Here is an 18,777-nt window from a genome sequence, read left to right on the forward strand (position 1 = left end):
GGATCCCCATCGCTGCCCGTGTGCATCCCTGTCCGTGTGTCCCTGTCCGTGTGTCCCCATCGCTGCCCGTGTACATCCCTGTCCGTGTGTCCCCATCCCTGTCCATGTGTCCCTGTCCGTGTGTCCCCATCCCTGTCCGTGTGTCCCCATCCCTGTCCGTGTGTCCCTGTCCGTATGTCCCCATCCCTGTCCGTGTGTTCCCATCCGTGTGTCCCTGTTCCCATCCCCACATGTCCCTATTTGTGTGACCCTGCTTGAGTCTCTTCTCCGTGTGTCCCCATCCCGTTCCTGTCTGTCTGTCTGTCCCTGTGTTTCCATCCCGTGGATCTCCATCGCTGCCCGTGTGCATCCCTGTCGGTGTGTCCCTGTCCGTGTGTCCCCGTCCCGCCGCTGCCGGGTCCCGGAGCCGCTCTCGGGGCCGGGCCCGGGGGTCCGGGCCCCCGGGCGGGGCGGGCGCGGCGGGCGGGGCCGGCGGCGGGGCGGGATCGGCTCTGCGGCGGCCGCACCGCACCGAGCCGAGCCGAGGCGAGCCGAGCCGAGCCCGCCCAGCCGAGCCGGCCCCGCCGCAGCGGCCGCAGCCCCGCCGAGCCCCGCCGAGCCCCGCCGCACCGAGCCGCGCCGGGCGGAGCGGAGCCGCCGCGCCGGGGCCGCCCCGGGCCGGGCCATGCGCTGAGGCCGCCGCGCCGCCCGCAGCCAAGGGCGGATCCCGGGCAGGACACGGTGAGGCGGCGGGCACCGCAATGCGACCGGCGCGGCGGGGGCCGGGGGAGCGCGGCCGGAGCGGGGAGCGGGGGTGCTGCCGGCAGGGGCGGGGAGCGGCGCGGGGGGACCCGCGAGCCTGCCCCGCCATCTGTCCGTGCCCTCCTGCTGCCGCTGCAGCTCCATCCTGAGCGGGATGCTCGTCCCTCCCGCCCCTTCTCCCGCTCCTCCATCTCCATCCTGCCCCTCCATCCTGCCCCTTCTGCCTCTCCGTCTGTGTCCTGCTCTTCCTCTGCCGCTCCATCTCCATCCTGAGCGGGATGCTCGTTCCCCCCGCTCTTCCTCTGCTCCTCCGACCTCCATCCAGCCCCTTCTCCTGCCCCTTCATCCCTCCATCCTGCCCTTCCCTGCCTCTCCGTCTTCACCCTGCCCTTCCCCTGCTCCCTCACTCCTGCCCTGCCCTCCATCGTGACCCCCGGGTCCCCACCAGTGTCACCCCCGGTGCTGGGGGGCTCGGGGGGTGCAGGATCAGCCCCGGGTGGTCCCTACCCATGAGCAAAGGGGGGGCCGTGCTCTGAACCCTCGGACACCAGGGACTGTTGGGGTCGGGGTTCTGCTGGGCACAGGCCGTGGGGTCACCCCAAAGATCTCCCCGGTTCCGTGAGGGTCTGTCCAGCCCAGCCCCTGGGCTGTGAGTTCGGGGGCGCTTTTGGCTGTGCCATGGACAGGTGGGACGGACAGGTGGAACAAGTGGGATGGGACAGGTGGGACAGGCAGGTGACACAGGTGGGATGGGAGCGGTGGGACAGGGTGGGAGCATTGCCAGCCCTGGCCGAGGTTGGACGTTCCCACGCGCCAGCTCAGCCCCGGCCCCCGCTGCAGCCCCAGCCCCCGGCGCTGGTGACGCTCCCAGCGTGGTGGGATCCAAGGAGCCCACGGTGGGATGAGCTCCTGGGCTCCTCCAGCTGCCAGCCTCGCCTGGCTCTGCTGTCTGGGGACATGCCCAGGCTTTGGGGCTGCTTTGTGGGGTCCAGACCCCCTGGTGCCCTGGGATGAGGATGGGGTGACCGTGGGAAGGGGCTGCTTCCCCCAGAGATGCTCAGGGATGCAGGAGCTGCTGTACGGGGCTGTCTGGGGCACTTTGCTGTCCCCCTTCCCTGGACTGAGATGGCAGGAGTGGAGCTGACTGGGGACAGCAGTGCTCAGCCCCCTTCCCTCCCCTCCTTCCCACTCATCCTGTGACTGGGCACCTTTGGAAACCCTGTCCCGTGGTGGGTTTAATGTCCCCAAGGCTCTGTGAGGGTCCCACACACTCTGGGGACCCTCGTGGGACAGAGCTGGTGCTGCCCTGAGGGACCAGGGCCCAGCACACACAACTCTTTGTGCCACCTCATTTCACATCACTGGGGGGCACTGGGGACCTTGCCCAGGTCCAGGCGTCCCCTGTGGATGGGCACTGAGGTTTGGCAGCATGAGGGGGGCTCTGACCCCACTACCCACCACCTGCAGCCCACGGCTGTGCCATGCTCCTTTCCTGCACTCCTGGGGTGGGAGCAGAGCAGAGGGATGGCATGGCATGGGACAGAGTGACAGGGAGTGACAGGACACCAACAGCACAATCTGTGTGTGAGAGGGCACCTCTGTACCTGGTCAGAGAGCCCAGCTGGGCGCTCCAGATGCCACCATGACCTCACTGGGCTGTTGCTGCCCTGGCTGGGTGGACTGGGGGGGGGTCCCTGCCCAGCGAGCCCCCCCGGCAGCCTGGGCAGCAGCTGCGGTGCCGGTGGCCGCGCTCGGCCATATGGCCACGGCGGGCGGCCGGTAAAAATAGCCAAGGCGGCCTCACCCCTCCCCAGCCGGCAAGGGCGACCCAAGGGCAGCGAGCCCAGCTCCCGGCCGGGGCTGCATCTCAGGGGGCCACACCTGGAGCTGGGGGGTGACGCCTCGCTGTGCCCCCGCAGCCACCGCGGGGCCAAGATGCCGGAGCAGAGCAACGATTACCGCGTGGTGGTGTTCGGAGCCGGCGGCGTGGGCAAGAGCTCGCTGGTGCTGCGCTTCGTCAAGGGGACCTTCCGCGACACCTACATCCCCACCATCGAGGACACCTACCGGCAGGTGATCAGCTGCGACAAGAGCGTGTGCACGCTGCAGATCACCGACACCACCGGCAGCCACCAGTTCCCGGCCATGCAGCGCCTGTCCATCTCCAAGGGCCATGCCTTCATCCTGGTCTTCTCGGTCACCAGCAAGCAGTCGCTGGAGGAGCTGAAGCCCATCTACCAGCAGATCGTGCAGATCAAGGGCAGCGTGGAGAGCATCCCCATCATGCTGGTGGGCAACAAGTGCGACGAGACGCAGCGCGAGGTGGAGAGCAGGGAGGGGGAGGCCATGGCCAAGGAGTGGAAGTGCGCCTTCATGGAGACCTCGGCCAAGATGAACTACAACGTCAAGGAGCTCTTCCAGGAGCTGCTGAACCTGGAGAAGAGGAGGAACGTCAGCCTCACCATCGACGGGAAGCGCTCCAGCAAGCAGAAGAGGACAGACAAAATCAAGGGGAAGTGCAGCATCATGTAGAGCCCCGGACTGGCCCGCGCCCCCTCCCCACTCCGGATGCCCCCTCCCCTTCCCTCCTCCCGCCCACGGCTGGACGTGGCAGTGGCATCGCAGCGGGACCGTCCCCTCGTCCTCCGTGTGCCATCACTGTGACTGTGCGGGGCCGCCGGGGGTGAAGACGGGGCCGAGGTGAGGGACACGCGGCCATCCCCCCCCCCGGGCACGGCAGGACCGGGGACACCCGGACCACCCCCCCCGCACTCAGCACAACCGGAGCCACCGGGCCCGGGCCCCGTCGGTCCTCGCGGGAGGGAAGGACGGTGCCACGTGGGGATGGCGCTGTCACCCTTTGGGGACAGTCCCGCGCGTCCCCCGTCCCCACGCCATAGCGCTCTGCTCCTGCGGGCAGAGACCCGGGGCGGGGGCAGCCCCTGCGCGGTGCCCGTGTCCCCCTGCCCGGTGTCCCCCTGCCCCATCCCGGTGCCATGACCCCCTCCCCAAACCCCCATCCCCGTCCTGGTGCCACAGCCCCCCCAGCCACCGCAGCCCCCCAGCCTGGCACGGTGGTCCCCTTGCCCCCCAGGCCCATCGTGGTGCCCCCCGTGTCCCCGCCATCCCCGAGCCGGTGCCGCAGCCGGAGCCGCCAGCCCAAGCACAAAGCATCGGGTCCGCGGGAGGTCCTGACCCAGCACAATCCTGGCGAGCTCCGGCGGGAGAGCCCCGGCCCCGCAGCCAGCCGGGCCCCGCGCTGCCCCCGCACCCCCCCGGTGCCACCCCGTCCCCAGAGTCCCCCCGCGGGGACCCCCGGCACCCTCCAGCTCTGGCTCAGCCCCGCTTGTCCCCCCCGGCCGGAGCGGGGTCCCCGCGCTGTCACCAGCCCCTCGTCCCCTCGAGGTTTGTCCCCTCGCTCCGGCCCCGCTCCTTCCCCGCCGCCGCCACCGGGGTGTCCCCGAGGGGGTGTCCCCGAGGGGGTGTCCCCGGACAGGCCGAGCCCCCCCCAGCTCCCCGCACCCCCCCGGCTTTTTACACGAGGATCCGAGCGCCCAGGGGACAAGGTGACGATGTAGCCTTTATTCTAGAAATAGTCTTCCTTCAATAAAGAGACGAGAAACGCTCCCGCGTCCCCCGGAGCCGCCCCCGGCCGGGGCGGGAGCCACGGGGGGAGCACGGGAAGGGGGCGAGGTGAGTGTGACGGTGAGTGTGTGATGTGTGTGCGTGTGCACAGCTTGGGGACAGCCACGGGACAGTGGGACGGCCACAGACACGCGTGTGCAGGTGTGGGGCACGTTGGTGTGTGTGCAGGGCTGTGGGCATGTGTGACATATGTGACATTTGTGTGTGCGGGGCACAAATGTGACATGTGTGCACAGGTCTGTGTGTGACACAAATGCGATGTGTGGGACACAAATGTGACGTGTACACAGGTGTGTGTGAGTGTGACACAAATGTGACAATGGGCACAGGTGCGTGTTGGGGGCGCAAATGTGACGTGTGTGCACATCTCTGTGTGTGACACAAATGTGACAGTGGGCATAGCTCTGTGTGTGACACAAATGTGACAGTGGGCATACCTCTGTGTGACACAAATGTGACAGTGGGCATACCTCTGTGTGTGACACAAATGTGATGTGTGTGACACAAATGTGACAGTAAGCACAGGTGTGTATGGGGCACAAATGTGACAGTGGGCACACCTCTGAGTGTGCCATAAATGTGACATGTGGGCACAGCTCTGTGTGTGTGACACGAATGTGGCAGTGGGCACAGGTGTGTGTGTGTGAGTGTGACGCGGATGTGACGTTTGTGCACACCTCTATGTGTGACACGAACGTGGCACGTGTTCCGTGCGTGTGACACGCGCGTGCCCCGTGCCCCGCTCGTGCCGCGCGTGCCCGCCTGTGACGTGCGTGCCACACGTGTGACGCGCGCGCGCGCTCCCGCGTGTCGCTGTCCCCGCCCGTGCCCGCGGGAAGGGGAGGGGGGGAGTGGGGGGGGGGGGGCGGGAGCGCGGCGCGTGCGTCATCACGCCCGTCGCCATGGAAACCAGCGCTGCTCCCCGGGCGCGGGAGCCGCGTGGGCTCCGGGAGCGGGAACGGGGAGAGAACGGGGGGGAACGGGGGGGAACGGGGCTGCCGCGGGGAACGGGCAAGGGCACGGATCCGTGGGGATGGGCAGGGACCCGTGGGGATGGGTACGGATCTGCGGGGATGGCACTGATCTGTGGGGATGGAGTGGATCTGTGGGCTGAGCATGGATCTGTGGGGTGGGCATGGATCTGTGGGGTGGGCACGGATCGGTGGGGATGGGTACGGGTCCGTGGGGATGGGTACGGGTCCGTGGGGATGGGCACGGATCAGTGGGGACAGTGATGGTTCCATAGGGATGGTCATGGATCCATAGGGATGGGTGGTGATGGATTCATAGGGATGGTCATGGATCCGTAGGGATGGTTGTGAATCCATCCAGATGGTCATGGATCCATAGAGATGGTGATGGATCCATAGGGATGGTTATGGATCCATAAGGATGGCTGTGGATCCATAGGAGTGGTGAAGGAGCCATAGGGATGGTCATGGATCCATGCAGATGGTCATGGATCCATAGGGAAGGATGGTGATGGATCCATAGGGATAGACAGTCATGGATCCATAGGGAAGGATGGTGATGGATCCATAGGGATGGTGATGGATCCATAGGGGTGGTGGTGGACCCATGTGGATGGTCGTGGATCCATAGGAATGGATGGTGATGGATCCACAGGGATGATTGTGGATCCGTGTGGGTGGTTGTGGATTTGTGGCAATAGCCACAGCTCTGTGGATGGTCACAGACCCATGGAGATGCTCTGAGCTCCATAGGGACAGCACCAGCTCTGCAGGGATGTCACAGCCCCCTGGCATTGCCCATGGCCCCTGCTCCTGTCCCCGTGTCCCTTCTGAGGCCTGGGAGGATCCGGGGCTCTCTATGGGTGCCAGGGCAGGACAGTGGGACAGGCACACACGGACATGGGGACACTTGGTGCCAGTCCCCACCTGCTGGGACCCCTCAGGACTCTCAGGTATTTGGCGTGGCACCATCACACCAAAACTCAGAGCGCTTCCAGAGGCTCCACAACGCCTTGGGGTCAGACAATCTCCTCTTCCCCCATTTCCCGGGTCTCCCTCTCCCATTTCCTCTCACCTAATGGGGACCTGCGCCCGCTCAGTCCCGGTCCTGCTGCAGCTCCGGTGTCCCTCGGATTGCTGCCAGGGAAGCGCTGGGTCCCTGCAGCCCCCGCAAACCCATCCTGAGCCCCCAGAAATCAGCGCAGCACCGGCAGGGATGATCCTCGCCGGGCGCCCGGAGCCTCCCCCGGGTCCAGGCGTTAAACAAAGCAGCTCCTGAGCGTTAATTAACGGGATGAGCCCCGGAATGAGCCGCTCCCGTCCGCGAGCAGCCCTGGCTGCATCCCGCGGCCATCAATTTCGCAAATGCAGATTTTGGGATCCGAACCAGCTCCTGGCACCGCGTCTCGCACTGGAATATTGTCCCTTGTGTCCCTCACCGGGGAGACACCGCGGCTCCCGGGGCTGCCCATCTGCAGGGAAAGCGGATTAGGGCTCGGCGGGCCGGGACATACGGGAGCAAACTGGATTAGGGGGAAAATCAGCCTTCTTCCCACTAACAGGATTATGGAGTTTTCAGCCCGATTCCAGCGCTGTCGCCGCCGAGGTGGGGACAGCCTGGGCTCGGCATTTCCCCACCTCAATTCCTGCTGGGATCGCAGCTGCAACTGGTGCGTACTGGTGCGTACTGGTGCGTACTGGTGCGGCCGTGCAGACTGGGATGCGCTGGGGACGTGGCTGTGTCCCCCCACGGTGACTCCCGAGGACCAGGCACCACCGGGACCCGCTCGCCCGGTACCTGCGGCAGCCCGGGGGGAATCAAAGCCCCGGTTCAAGGCGTGATTTCCGCTCCCTCCGCGCCGCCAGCGTGACTCCCGCCCGCCGCTGATTCATCGCCGCGGATTTTCCCCTCGGTCCCCGGGGGCAGCCGCTCCCCGAGGTGGGGGCAGAGCGAGGCCGCGACCCTCGGTACGCAGAGCTGGGCAGAGCCCGGGGATGGTTTGGGGGATTTGGGGGGCTCCAAGCACCGCAGCGGGGTCACGGACGGGGTCCGGTGGGGCTGCACCGAGGGCTGCGGAGGAGCACAGACCGGGGGGTCCCGGGGTGCCCGGGGCGTCCCCTCACGGTGCTTCGCGCCCCGGCCGCCACGTGCCCCCTCCCACCTTATTAATATTAATGACTACTTATGAAGCCACGCCCAATTTCCAGCCCCGCGCGCTGATTGGCCGCTCCTCCCGCCGCTCCTCCGCTGGCCCCGCCCCCTCCCGGCCTCCCTCCGCGCCGCCGCCGCCGCAACCGAACTTGGCGGCCGCTCCAAGCCCCGCCTCCCGGCTGGCCCTCCCCCCGCGCGCCGCTCTCCGCGGGTTTCCATTGGCCGGCGGCGCTGTCCGTCAGGCGCGCGGGGCGGGGCCGGCGCCGCCCGCGGGCCAGCACGGTGCGTTGCGCCGCGCGGTGTCTGAGGCGGCGGCTCCGCTCCGCGCCCGCCGCGCCCGCTCCCGTCGGTACCGGTGAGGAGCCGTCGGGACGGGGCGGGACTGCCGGGGACAGCGCGGGGGGACGCCCGGCTGCTTCAGGCCGCGGCTTGGCCGAGCCTCCACCTCGGCGCGGCCCTGCCCGGGGCCCCTCTCCGCCCGGGGGGGGCGGCGGGGCTGGGCCGGGGAGGCTCCGGGGGGCTCGGGGGGTCTGGGCGGGTAAAGGCAGGCGGCGGGACCGGGGAGGGCGGGGAGGCTCCGGGAAGGGTGTGGGGGGCCCGGGCAGGGCTGGACGGGGGGCTCAGGGCGGGCTGGGGATGTTGGGGATCCCTGGAGAGGTGGAGGGACCCTGGGGATGGGGACGGGGCTGCGGGTACCGGGAGGCTCGGGGTGGGACGGGAGAACCCCCGGGGCAGCTCCGGGGGGAGGCTGAGGGGAGTTTGGGGGTCCTGGGGGGGGTTTGGGGGTTCTGGAGCCTGGCAGAGGGCGGGGGGGGTTGGCGTGAGAGGCTCGGAGGGACCCCCAGAGGGTCCCCATGGGGGTCACAGCGCTGGGTGGGATTTTGGCACAAGGATCAGGGCGAGGAGATAACGTGGAGGGGTTTGGGGGCCCTGGTGGATTTTTGGGAGGTTTTGGGTGAGGGGATGGGGGTGAGGATGGTGAGGGGCATCTTTGGGTGGGCGAGGTGACAAGGGACAGTGGCAATCCATGAGGGGCATGGCTCGGTGCCAGCTGCTTGGGAAGTTGGGTGACTTCATGGCGAACCAGCCCCAGGTTTTGGGGGCGAAAAAGGAGATTGGGGAGCTGGGCAGAACATCGAACATCACATCATTTGCTTGTTTGTTTCCCGCCGGCGAGTTGAGGGTGGGTTGGAGTGGTGGCATCCCGCCTGATCCGGGCAGGATTTGGGGAATTGTGTGGGTTACATAAAGGAGGGGTGGCTGCAGGATCTGGGTTTTGTGTTCTTGAGGTGTAGAGGAGGTAAGTGGGTGCCGCAGACAAAGGCAGTGAGAGAGAGAGAGAGAAACCTGTCTCCTGCTCCTCACTTCCACTTGGAGGTGTGCAATGGGAAGCTTTAGGAGTTGGGCAAGTGCAGGAAGCAGGGATTGGAGCTGTGGGCACAAACCTGAGCTTTGCCTCTGCCCCGTGGCCTTAAACCAAAGCCAAACAAGTTGGGCTGGGGCTGTGTCTGCTCTGAGACCCCTCTGCTGCTGCTTGGGGGGAAGTTATTGTGGCTAAATTGTTTTTTTTTAAGGGAAAATTGGCACCTTCCAGCTCTGTGAGCTTCTTGTGGATGTGTCCAGAGGAAATCTGGTGTGTGGCAGAGCACAGGAGTCAGCAGCTCAATTAATCCTGGCAAACTCGAGGCCTTTTAGGTGATTGCTTGCTTTTCCTTCAGGCCTCCATCCCCGGGAGGTTCCACAGGTCTTTGTATCCCTGCCATGTGGGATGTCCACAGGCAGGTGAGCAGATCCTCGAGGCTTTCAGCTCCACGGCCATAAAACAAATTTATGGGAATTTGTGGCTCTGTAGCCACCATTTATCCTGTTCTTTTGTAGGGGAAAATGGGAAAAATACCCCCGAAAATACCCCATAAAACAAATTGATGGGAATTTGTGGCTCTGTAGCCACCATTTATCCCGGGTTTTTTTTGAGGGGGAAAAATGCAAAAAAACCCCAAAAACTAAAAACATCCCATAAAGCAAATTAATGGGAATTTGTGACTCTTTAACCACCATTTATTCCTTTTTTTGAGGGGAAAAAATGGGGAAAACACCCCAAAAAACAAATTTATGGGAATTTGTGACTCTGTAGCCACCATTTATCCTGTTCTTTTGGCGGGGAAAAAATGGGAAAAACACCCCCAAAAAAACCCCATAAAACAAATTAATGGGAATTTATGCCTCTGTAGCCACCATTTATCCTGATCTTTTGAGGAGAAAAATGTGAAAAACACCCCAAAACTAAAAACATCCCATAAAGCAAATTAATGGGAATTTATGATTCTGTACCCACCATTCATTCCGTCCTTTTGAGGAGGAAAAATATGAAAAACACCCCAAAACTAAAAACATCCCATAAAGCAAAATAATGGGAATTTGTGACTCTTTAACCACCATTTATCCCATTTTTTGGGGGGGCAAATGGGAAAACCACCCCATACAACAAATTAATGGGAATTTGTGACTCTGTACCCACCATTATCCTCTTCTTTTGGGGGAAAATGGCAAAAACACCCCCAGAAACTAAAACCCCCCCATAAAGCAAATTAATGGGAATTTGTGACTCTGTACCCACCATTATCCTCTTCTTTTTGGGGAAAATGGCAAAAACACCCCCAAAAACTAAAACCCCACCCATAAAGCAAATTAATGGAAATTTGTGACTCTTTAACCACCATTTATTCAGTTTTTTGAGGGGAAAAAATGTGAAAAACACCCCCCAAAAAAAGCTGCACCAACAGGGTGAAAGGGAGCCGATTGTCCCCGAGGTTCCTGTGCCATCTGTGGCTGTGACACGAGTGGCAGTGGCTCCTTTGTGTGGCACCTGGGGGCGCTGCCATTCCCCGTTTTTTGTGCCCATTCCCCTTCTCCTGCTGCTCCCACCCCGTCCCTGGGTGTGTGTGACAGGGACAGGGGACACGGAGCTTTGTCCCTGCTCGTCCCCCTGTCCCTGCCAGGCTCTCATGTCCCTTGGGAAAAGCTGATTTTGGTGGCACTTTCCTGATTTTGGTGGCACTTTCCTGATTTTGGTGGCACTTTTCCTGATTTGATTTGGTGGCACTTTCCTGATTTGGTGGCACTTTCCTGATTTGATGGTTGGTAGGGGATTGTGGCTGTCCCTGCCCTGTTAGAGACATTCTGTCCCTTGGAAAAAGCTGATTTTGGTGGCACTTTCCTGACTTTGGTGGCACTTTCCTGATTTGATTTGGTGGCAGTTTCTTGATTTTTGTGGCAGTTTCCTCACTGGGAATCGTGGCTGTCCCTGTCCCATTAGAGCTGGACACTCTGTCCCTTGGAAAAAGCTGATTTTGGTGGCACTTTCCTGATTTTGGTGGCACTTGCCTGATTTGGTGGCACTTTCCTCACTGGGAGGGAATTGTGGCTGTCCCTGCCCTGTCCCTGCTGGACATTCTGTCCTTGGAAAAAGCTGATTTTGGTGGCACTTTCCTGATTTGATTTGGTGGCACTTTCTTGATTTTGGTGGCACTTTCCTCACTGGAAATCATGCCTGTCCCTGCCCCATTAGATCTGGACACTCTGTCCCTTGGGAAAAGCTGATTTTGGTGGCACTTTCCTGACTTTGGTGGCACTTTCCTGATTTTGGTGGCAGTTTCCTGATTTTGGTGGCAGTTTCCTGATTTTGGTGTCGCTTTCTTGATTTTTGGGGCACTTTCCTCACTGGGAATCGTGGCTGTCCCTGTCCCATTAGAGCTGGACATTCTGTCCTTTGGGAAAAGCTGATTTTGGTGGCACTTCCCTGATTTGATTTGGTGGCACTTTCCTGATTTGATGGTTGGTAGGGGATTGTGGCTGTCCCTGCCCTGTTAGAGACATTCTGTCCCTTGGAAAAAGCTGATTTTGGTGGCACTTTCTTGATTTGATCTGGTGGCACTCTCCTGATTTTGGTGTCGCTTTCTTGATTTTTGTGGCAGTTTCCTCACTGGGAATCGTGGCTGTCCCTGTCCCATTAGAGCTGGACACTCTGTCCCTTGGAAAAAGCTGATTTTGGTGGCACTTTCCTGATTTTGGTGGCACTTTCCTGATTTTTGGTGGCACTTTCCTGATGTTTGGGGCAGTTTCCTCACTGGGAGGGACCCTGGCTCCAGCTCTGCACTATTCACCCTGGGAACTCTCTGCTGCCAGAGGGTGGGAGAAGCTCTTTGGGGAGGAGCTGCCACTTTAAAAAAATTCATTTTCTTGCCTTTTCAGCCCTAAAAATGAGCTCAGGGTGGAAATTCGGGGTGGTTTGGTTGGGTTTGTACCCCCAGTGAAGCTCTGGAAGAGTTTCCAGAGGATTTGAGGAGCAGCAGAGTTGGGAGAGCCCCAGAATTCCAGGCTGGCCTCGATGTAAAGATCTCATGGTGGAGCTTTGAGGGGGAAAACTCTGATTGCTCCAATATCCTGGAATTCCTGAATTGTGGAAACCTCTGATTCCAATGTCCTGGAATTCCTGAAACCTCTGATTCCAATGTCCTGGAATTCCTAAATTGTGGAAACCTCTAAGAATTCCCGAAGTGGTGGAAACCTCTAAATCCAATATCCTGGAATTCCTGAAGTAGTGAAAACCTTTAATTCCAATATCCTGGAATTCCTGAAGTGGTGGAAACCTCTGATTCCAATATCCTGGAATTCCTGAAAACTCTTAATTCCAATATCCTGGAATTCCTGAAGTGGTGGAAGCCTCTGATTCCAATATTTTGGAATTCCTGAAGTGGTGAAAACTTTTAATTCCAATATCCTGGAATTCCTAAATTGTGGAAACCTTTAATTCCAATATCCTGGAGTTCCTGAATTGTGAAAACCTTTAATTCCAATATCCTGGAATTCTTGAAGTGGTGAAAACCTCTAATTCCAATATCCTGGAATTCCTGAATTGTGGAAACCTCTAATTCCAATATCCTGGAATTCCTGAAGTGGTGAAAACTTTTAATTCCAATATCTTGGAATTCCTAAATTGTGGAGACCTCCAATTCCAATATTCTGGAATTCTTAAAGTGCTGAAAACCTCTGATTCCAATATCCTGGAATTCCTGAATTGTAGAAACCTCTGATTCCAATATCCTGGAATTCCTAAATTGTGGAAATCTCTAATTCCAATATCCTGGAATTCCTGAATTGTGAAAACCTTTGATTCCAAAATCCTGGGATTCTTGAAGTGGTGGAAACCTCTAATTAGAGGTTTCCTGGAATTCCTGAGGTGGTGGAAACCTCTAATTCCAATATTCTGGAATTCCTGAAGTGATAAAACCCTCCAATTCCAATATCCTGGAACACCTGAAACTTCTAATTCCAATGTTCTGGAATTCCTGAAGTGCTGAAAACCTCTGATTCCAATATCCTGGAATTCCTAAATTTTGGAAATCTCTAATTCCAATATCCTGGAACTCCTGAAACTTCTAATTCCAATTTTCTGTAATTCCTGAATTGTGAAAACCTCTAATTCCAATATCCTGGAATTCCTGAAACCTCTCAATCCCACTATCCTGGAATTCCTCAAGCGTTTCAGGCACAGCACTAAAAACACAAATCCAGTTCCCATTGTCACATTCAGACCAAAAAAAAAATAAAAATAATAAAGCAAGCAAAGCTGGGAGAGAGAGAGAGCTTTGTCCTAAACATTAATTAATCCGAGCTTTACCCACTTAATTGGTACTTGCCAATAAATTGCTGGGACTCAGAGAACTGGCAGAGCCCAGGCCTTGCTTTTGGTGCCCTCTGTTATCATCTGGTGCCAGAAAGGGACAAAGGGGACAAAGGAGCCACTGTGCCCCAAAGCTCGGTGACATTTGGGCTTTCTGCAAGTGAAACTCGCTCCAGTTTCAATCTGAAATGTTGTGTCTTGCACAATCCTGCTCCAAAATGTCTTTTTCCTCCTTTAAAATACCTGAGCAGCCACTAATTAATTAAAAAAAAAAACAAAAAAAAACCAAAAAAAAAACCCCTAACCAAATGTGGTCGCAAGGATCAATGTGTTTAATAATTGGGTTTAATTTTTGTGTTTAATAATTGGGTTTAATTTTTGTGTTTAATGATTGGGTTGAATTTGGTGAATTTTCGCTGCTGGGGGCTCGGAGGGAGGATTAATCTTTATTTTAAGTTGGATTTTTCCTTGGGAATGAGCTCTGGATGGTTCCCGTTCCAGCAGGGTTGGAGTTTCCAGCAGTTCAGGGTTGGGTTTGTGTGGAATGGGTGGGTTGGGATTGGATGTGACGTTCAGGACCAAAAAAAAAAAAATTAAAAAAATAAAAAAAGGAGGAAATTCAGGCACGCTGTTAACACTGAGACACAAAACAGGAAATTTAGTTAAGGGTTGTGCTTTTCCCTCATTTATCCTGTGCTTTAAAGTACTTCAGCCTGGGTTGGGTCTGTACAGCTGAAAACATTCCCCAATTTCCACTTCAAAAATGGATTTTTGGTGACTTTTCAGAAGCTGCAAAAGCCAAGAAACCTCAGCAGCTCCTGATTTATTTTCATATTTAGAAAACAGAGTTGTTTGAAAAATAATCTTGGTCCTGATGGGAATGGGGGGAGCAGGAAAATGGGGAAGGAAATTCCCTCTCTTGGCACTTCAGGTCCCTCTCAGGTGACAACCAGGGCTGGACACTCTGAAAACCCTCAAAAATATTCTTTGTTTTTATTCCCAAATTGTCCCCTCTGGAAATACAAAACAAATCTATTTTTAAATCTATAGAATCATTTGGAAATGTTGTTGTTTTTTTTTTTTTTTTCAGCCCTGGAGGCATTTTGTCCATTTCTGCCTCATCTGCTGGTAGAAAAATGCACAAAATTTCAACATTTCTGGCGTGGTTTAACCCCTCCAAACCTCCTGTGAGCTCAGGAACTGCAGGATTTCTCTGGAGCTGCTTTTGGGAGGGTTTTTTTTTGTGGGTTTTTTTTTTTTTTCCCTTTCATTTCCTCCACTCTGAGTTATTTCTCTTTTTGCTGGCAAGGCTTTGGTGTTTATGCTCCATAAATCCTGACGTGGCCTGGCTGCTCCTCCGAGCACTTGTGGTGCAATTCCCAAACCAAGATTGGGAATCTCATCAAACTTTTCTGTCTAAAGGCCTCAGGAGCTCTTTATTTCCTTTTTTTTTTTTTGGTTTTTTTTGTTTTTTTTTTTTTTTTTTTTAATTAAAAAAAAGAGTTTTTGGTAAGGCTGAGAGCTGCTGGTTGTGTTTCCATCCTGGGAATTCTGGATCCAGCATTTCCAGTGAGCTCCTCACTCCTGGGTGAAATTGGGAATAATTTTTCCTCTAATCCCTGAGTTCTGTGAGAGAATCCATGGAATTCTGCAGGTTTCAGGCAGATTGAATTGCACTAATCCCAATTAAACCTCGACATTCCCATTCCATAATGCCAGGAATGATGGGATCCTGATCCATTGGCTTTTTTAGGATAACCTGGCTGCTTTCAGTGCTGGGAATGGATTTTGGGGAATTTTTCCTGGTGGTGTTGGGTGCTGGGAATGGATTTTTGGGAATTGCAGAAGGGTGGAGGACAGGGTCTGGCTCCAGGGAATTTATCCTGGTGGTTGAGCTGGGAATGGAATTTTGGGAATTTCACAGGGGTGGATAACAAGGTCTGGCTCCAAGGAATTTATCCTGGTGGTGCTGAGTGCTGGGACTTGATTTTTGGGAATTTTTCCTGGTGTTGTTAGGAGGGCAGAGTGGCTGAGCTGGGAATGGATTTTTGGGAATTGCAGAGGGTGGAGGACAAGGAAGGGCTCCAGGGAATTGATCCTGATTTTGTTGGGTGCTGGGAATGGAATTTTTGGGAATTGCAGAGGGGTGGGATGGAGCTGCCCCAATTCCCACACCTTGGAGTGCCAGGATGAGCCACCCAGAGCAGGTCAGCCCCTGATCCCAGCTCTCCTCCCTCTCTCTGATTGCTAATTAATTAACATTCCCTGCCTCATTATCCCACCCTCAGCTTTTCTCCCTGAGCATCTGAACCTTCCCAGAGGCTCCAAACTCTCACACTGGATTAAGCAGCAAACCCAAATCCCACACCCCACATTCATCATTTTTAGGGATACCCATGAAACCAACTCCAGAATTCCATCCCATTTTGCTGTTTTTTATTTGTGGGCTCAATTCCCATTCCTGCATTGCCAGGATGGAGGGAATCAGCATTTCCCTGCCTGCTGCTGAGGAATATCTTTGTGGCAGCCCAATTTAAGTCTCTTTTCCCCATTCCAACAGGGACTTTAATTCCATTTTAACACTCCACGAGCTCATTAATGCTCTTTGCTGCAGAGACTTTTACCCCGTGGCAAAACTTTGAAAAATCTGTGATTTTTTTCCAATTTTTTTCAATTTTTTTTTTTTCTATTAAGGTGTGAAAAACGCTGTTCTCTGGAAATAATTCTCACCTTTGGAATAATACTGGAGAGAGAGAGAGAGAGGCAGAGCTGCTGAAAATAGCAGCAGCTGCCATAGGCCAGGATGGAGTTGTGTTGTCAGTCATGGGAACAGAAATCCAATTCCACCTGCAGATGAGCATTCCTGAAATAGAAGAGGGGCTGTCAGCCACCAGAGGAGATGCATTGTGTGCATCCCTGGTGAGGGGAAAAAAAGAAAAAAAAAAATCAATCAGAGCCACGGTTTGGAAAAGTTGGGAGAGTCCCAAGGTGCTTTTGGCTAAAATTTGGTGGTTTGCAGGCATTCCAGGTGCAAATTCTTCATTTTTTCTTGCAATTCCTGAGGCATTCCAGGTACAAATCCTCCATAATTCCTGAGGCATTCCAGGTGCAAATTCTCCCCTGCAATTCCTGAGGCATTCCAGGTACAAATCCTGAATTTTCCCTGCAATTCCTGAGGCATTCCAGGTAAAATTCTCCATTTTCCCTGCAATTCCTGAGGCATTTCAGGTACAAATCCTCCAAAATTCCTGAGGCATTCCAGATGCAAATCCTCCCCTGCAATTCCTGAGGCATTCCAGGTACAAATTCTCATTTTTTCTTGCAATTCCTGAAGCATTCCAGATACGAATTCTCCCCTGCAATTCCTGAGGCATTCCAGGTACAAATCCTCCCTTTTTTTCCTGCAATTTCAGCACCCACAGAGCCTCTGCTGCAGCTGTTTTTTTTCCCCAAACTCCCCTAATCCATTTTTTTCCCCCTGATTTATTCCTCTCATCCTCAAAACTCCTGTCCTGCATAAATAATCCCTCCCAGCCTGGTGTTTTCCATGTGCAGGCTGCTGTAATTGTGGGTTTGGATTCCTGCTGGGACTGATTGTGTGGAGCTGATCCAAATTCTGGTGCCCATGGATGAGGTTTGGGGCTGCTGATTTCAAATAAAAACAGAATGGCTGGGTGGGAAAAGGGGTGGGCCTGGCCACCTTCCATTTCATTCTAGAACAGATTGGAAAAAGCTTTTTTGTCCACATCTATATTTTCCTGAATGTTCTCTTAGGTTTTAGCCAAGCAGGAATTTATTTTTTTTTTTTCTACTCAGTGCTCTGTAAATTGCAGGAGTTGTAAAATTTGTTATTTCTGCAAAGTTCAGTGGGATTATCTAAGGAAAAAAGTCATTTTTGCCAGGTTTTGTTGAAATCAAACCAGGGATGCTGAGGGCTGGCAGTGCTGCTCATGCATTTCTTCCAGGGTAACACCATGATCCTGCTTTGAAAGGTTGGTGTGGAGGAGAAATTCCAGGATTTAATGAATTCCTGTCCCTAATCCCTGTGTGCCTTCCCAATGGAGTGGGAATAGGAAAAAAAATTCCGGGAGAAGAGCAGGATAAAGCAAAAAATTCTGTATAAAAACAAGTTGGATTGGGAAGTGAGAGCTCATAAATCTGTCACCTCTCCAGGAATGGGAATTTCTCCATTCCCTTCATTCCCAGCAGATCCTGCTCTAATCCAGGGCTCTAAATAATCCCAGTTTGCCTTGCTGGTGACAAGGATCACATTAGGAGCAGGATTTGGGGGAATTCCAAGGTTTTTTTGCTCTTTGGAGGTTTGGTGGTGGAGCTGGCAGTGAGGATGACACAGGGAGGGCTGGAACCCCATTCCTGTCAGGATCCTGGGATAATATTCCCTCCAACCTCCTAAGGGACATGGATTTTCCACATTTTCCAGGACAAATCCTGACAGATTTTCCAGCTTTGCCAGCTCCAAGAGGGATTTTGGGAAGGAATTCCTCCCTGTGAAGGGATCAGGATAGAATTCCCAGAGCAGCTTTGGATCCTTGGGAATGTCCAAGGCCAGGCTGGAGCAACCTGGGTTGGTGGGAAGTGTCCCTGCCCTTGGAATGGGGTGGGCTTTGAGGTCTCTTCCCACCCAAACCATCCTGAGGTTCTTCCTAAGTCCTATTTAGGATTTTTCCTGCAATTCCTGAAGCATTCCAGGTACAAATCCTGATTTTTTCCTGCAATTCCTGAGGGATTCCAGGTGCAAATTCTCCCCTGTAATTCCTGAGGCATTCCAGGTACAAATCCTGAATTTTCCCTGCAATTCCTGAGGCATTCCAGGTACAAATTCTCCCTTTGTCCTGCAATTCCTGAGGCATTCCAGGTGCAAATCCTCCTCTGCAATTCCTGAGGCATTCCAGGTACAAATCCTGAATTTTCCCTGCAATTCCTGAGGCATTCCAGGTGCAAATTCTCCCCTGCAATTCCTGAGGCATTCCAGGTGCAAATTCTCCCTTTTCCCTGCAATTCCTGAGGCATTCCAGGTGCATTCCATGGGCAGGGAAGAAAAGGTTCCCTTAAACTCCACTGAATTTCCAGTGGGTTTCCTGTAATCCCAACTTGTTTTCCTGAGGTTCCATTTAGGATCCTAAATAGGATTTTTCTCTAAGTTCCACATCCATGATCCTGTCAGTGCATCCTGAGGGGGTTTTGGTGTAAATCCCAAATTTTGGGAGCTCAGAACAAGCAGGAAAAGACCCTCTAAACTCCACTGGGTTTCCTGTAATCCCAGTTTGTTTTCCTGAGATTCTGTTATCCTAAACACAAATTTTCTCCAAATCCCACACACTGTGATGGTGTCAGTGCAGCCCTGAGGGGTTTTGGTGTAAATCCCAAATTTTGGGAGCTCAGAACAAGCAGGGAAAGGCTCCCTTCCAGGGAGCTCTGCAGGGGCATCCCTGGCACAGGAGCTCCTGCTGCCAGCTGGGCCCAGGGCCTGGCATCAGTTTTCCCAATTCCCAAACAAATGGATGGGTTTTCCCAATTTCTGAACATATTTATGAGTTTTCCCAATTCCCAAACAAATTGATAGG

General features: G+C 55.2%; 2 protein-coding genes across 4 annotated transcripts in view; both read left to right on the top strand.

Annotated features, from left to right (window-relative positions):
- The first annotated feature begins 635 nt into the window (after positions 1 to 635).
- Positions 636 to 4,366, top strand: DIRAS1 (DIRAS family GTPase 1). Its single transcript, XM_058041119.1, has 2 exons — positions 636 to 720; positions 2,661 to 4,366. Exon 2 carries the CDS (start codon positions 2,677 to 2,679, stop codon positions 3,271 to 3,273), a length of 597 nt encoding a protein of 198 aa, XP_057897102.1. The 5' UTR covers positions 636 to 720; positions 2,661 to 2,676; the 3' UTR covers positions 3,274 to 4,366.
- Positions 4,367 to 7,777: 3,411 nt separating this feature from the next.
- GNG7 (G protein subunit gamma 7) overlaps positions 7,778 to 18,777 on the top strand; it is a 50,031-nt gene continuing 39,031 nt past the window's right edge. For 2 of the 3 annotated variants that reach the window (XM_058041115.1, XM_058041118.1), the window contains exon 1: positions 7,778 to 7,864. The gene's annotated coding sequence lies outside the window, so the exon portion shown is untranslated. Of the gene's footprint in view, positions 7,865 to 9,182; positions 9,205 to 18,777 lie in introns of those variants that run through there. The other variant, XM_058041117.1, reaches the window with a different exon arrangement.

Source organism: Melospiza georgiana, chromosome 26 (assembly GCF_028018845.1).
Source record: "Melospiza georgiana isolate bMelGeo1 chromosome 26, bMelGeo1.pri, whole genome shotgun sequence".
Classification (NCBI taxonomy): Eukaryota; Metazoa; Chordata; class Aves; order Passeriformes; family Passerellidae; genus Melospiza; species Melospiza georgiana.

What these genes read in the sequence shown, in the direction of transcription:
- DIRAS1 (XM_058041119.1), top strand. Translation starts at nt 2,677, where the DNA reads ATGCCGGAGCAGAGCAACGATTACCGCGTGGTGGTGTTCGGAGCCGGC.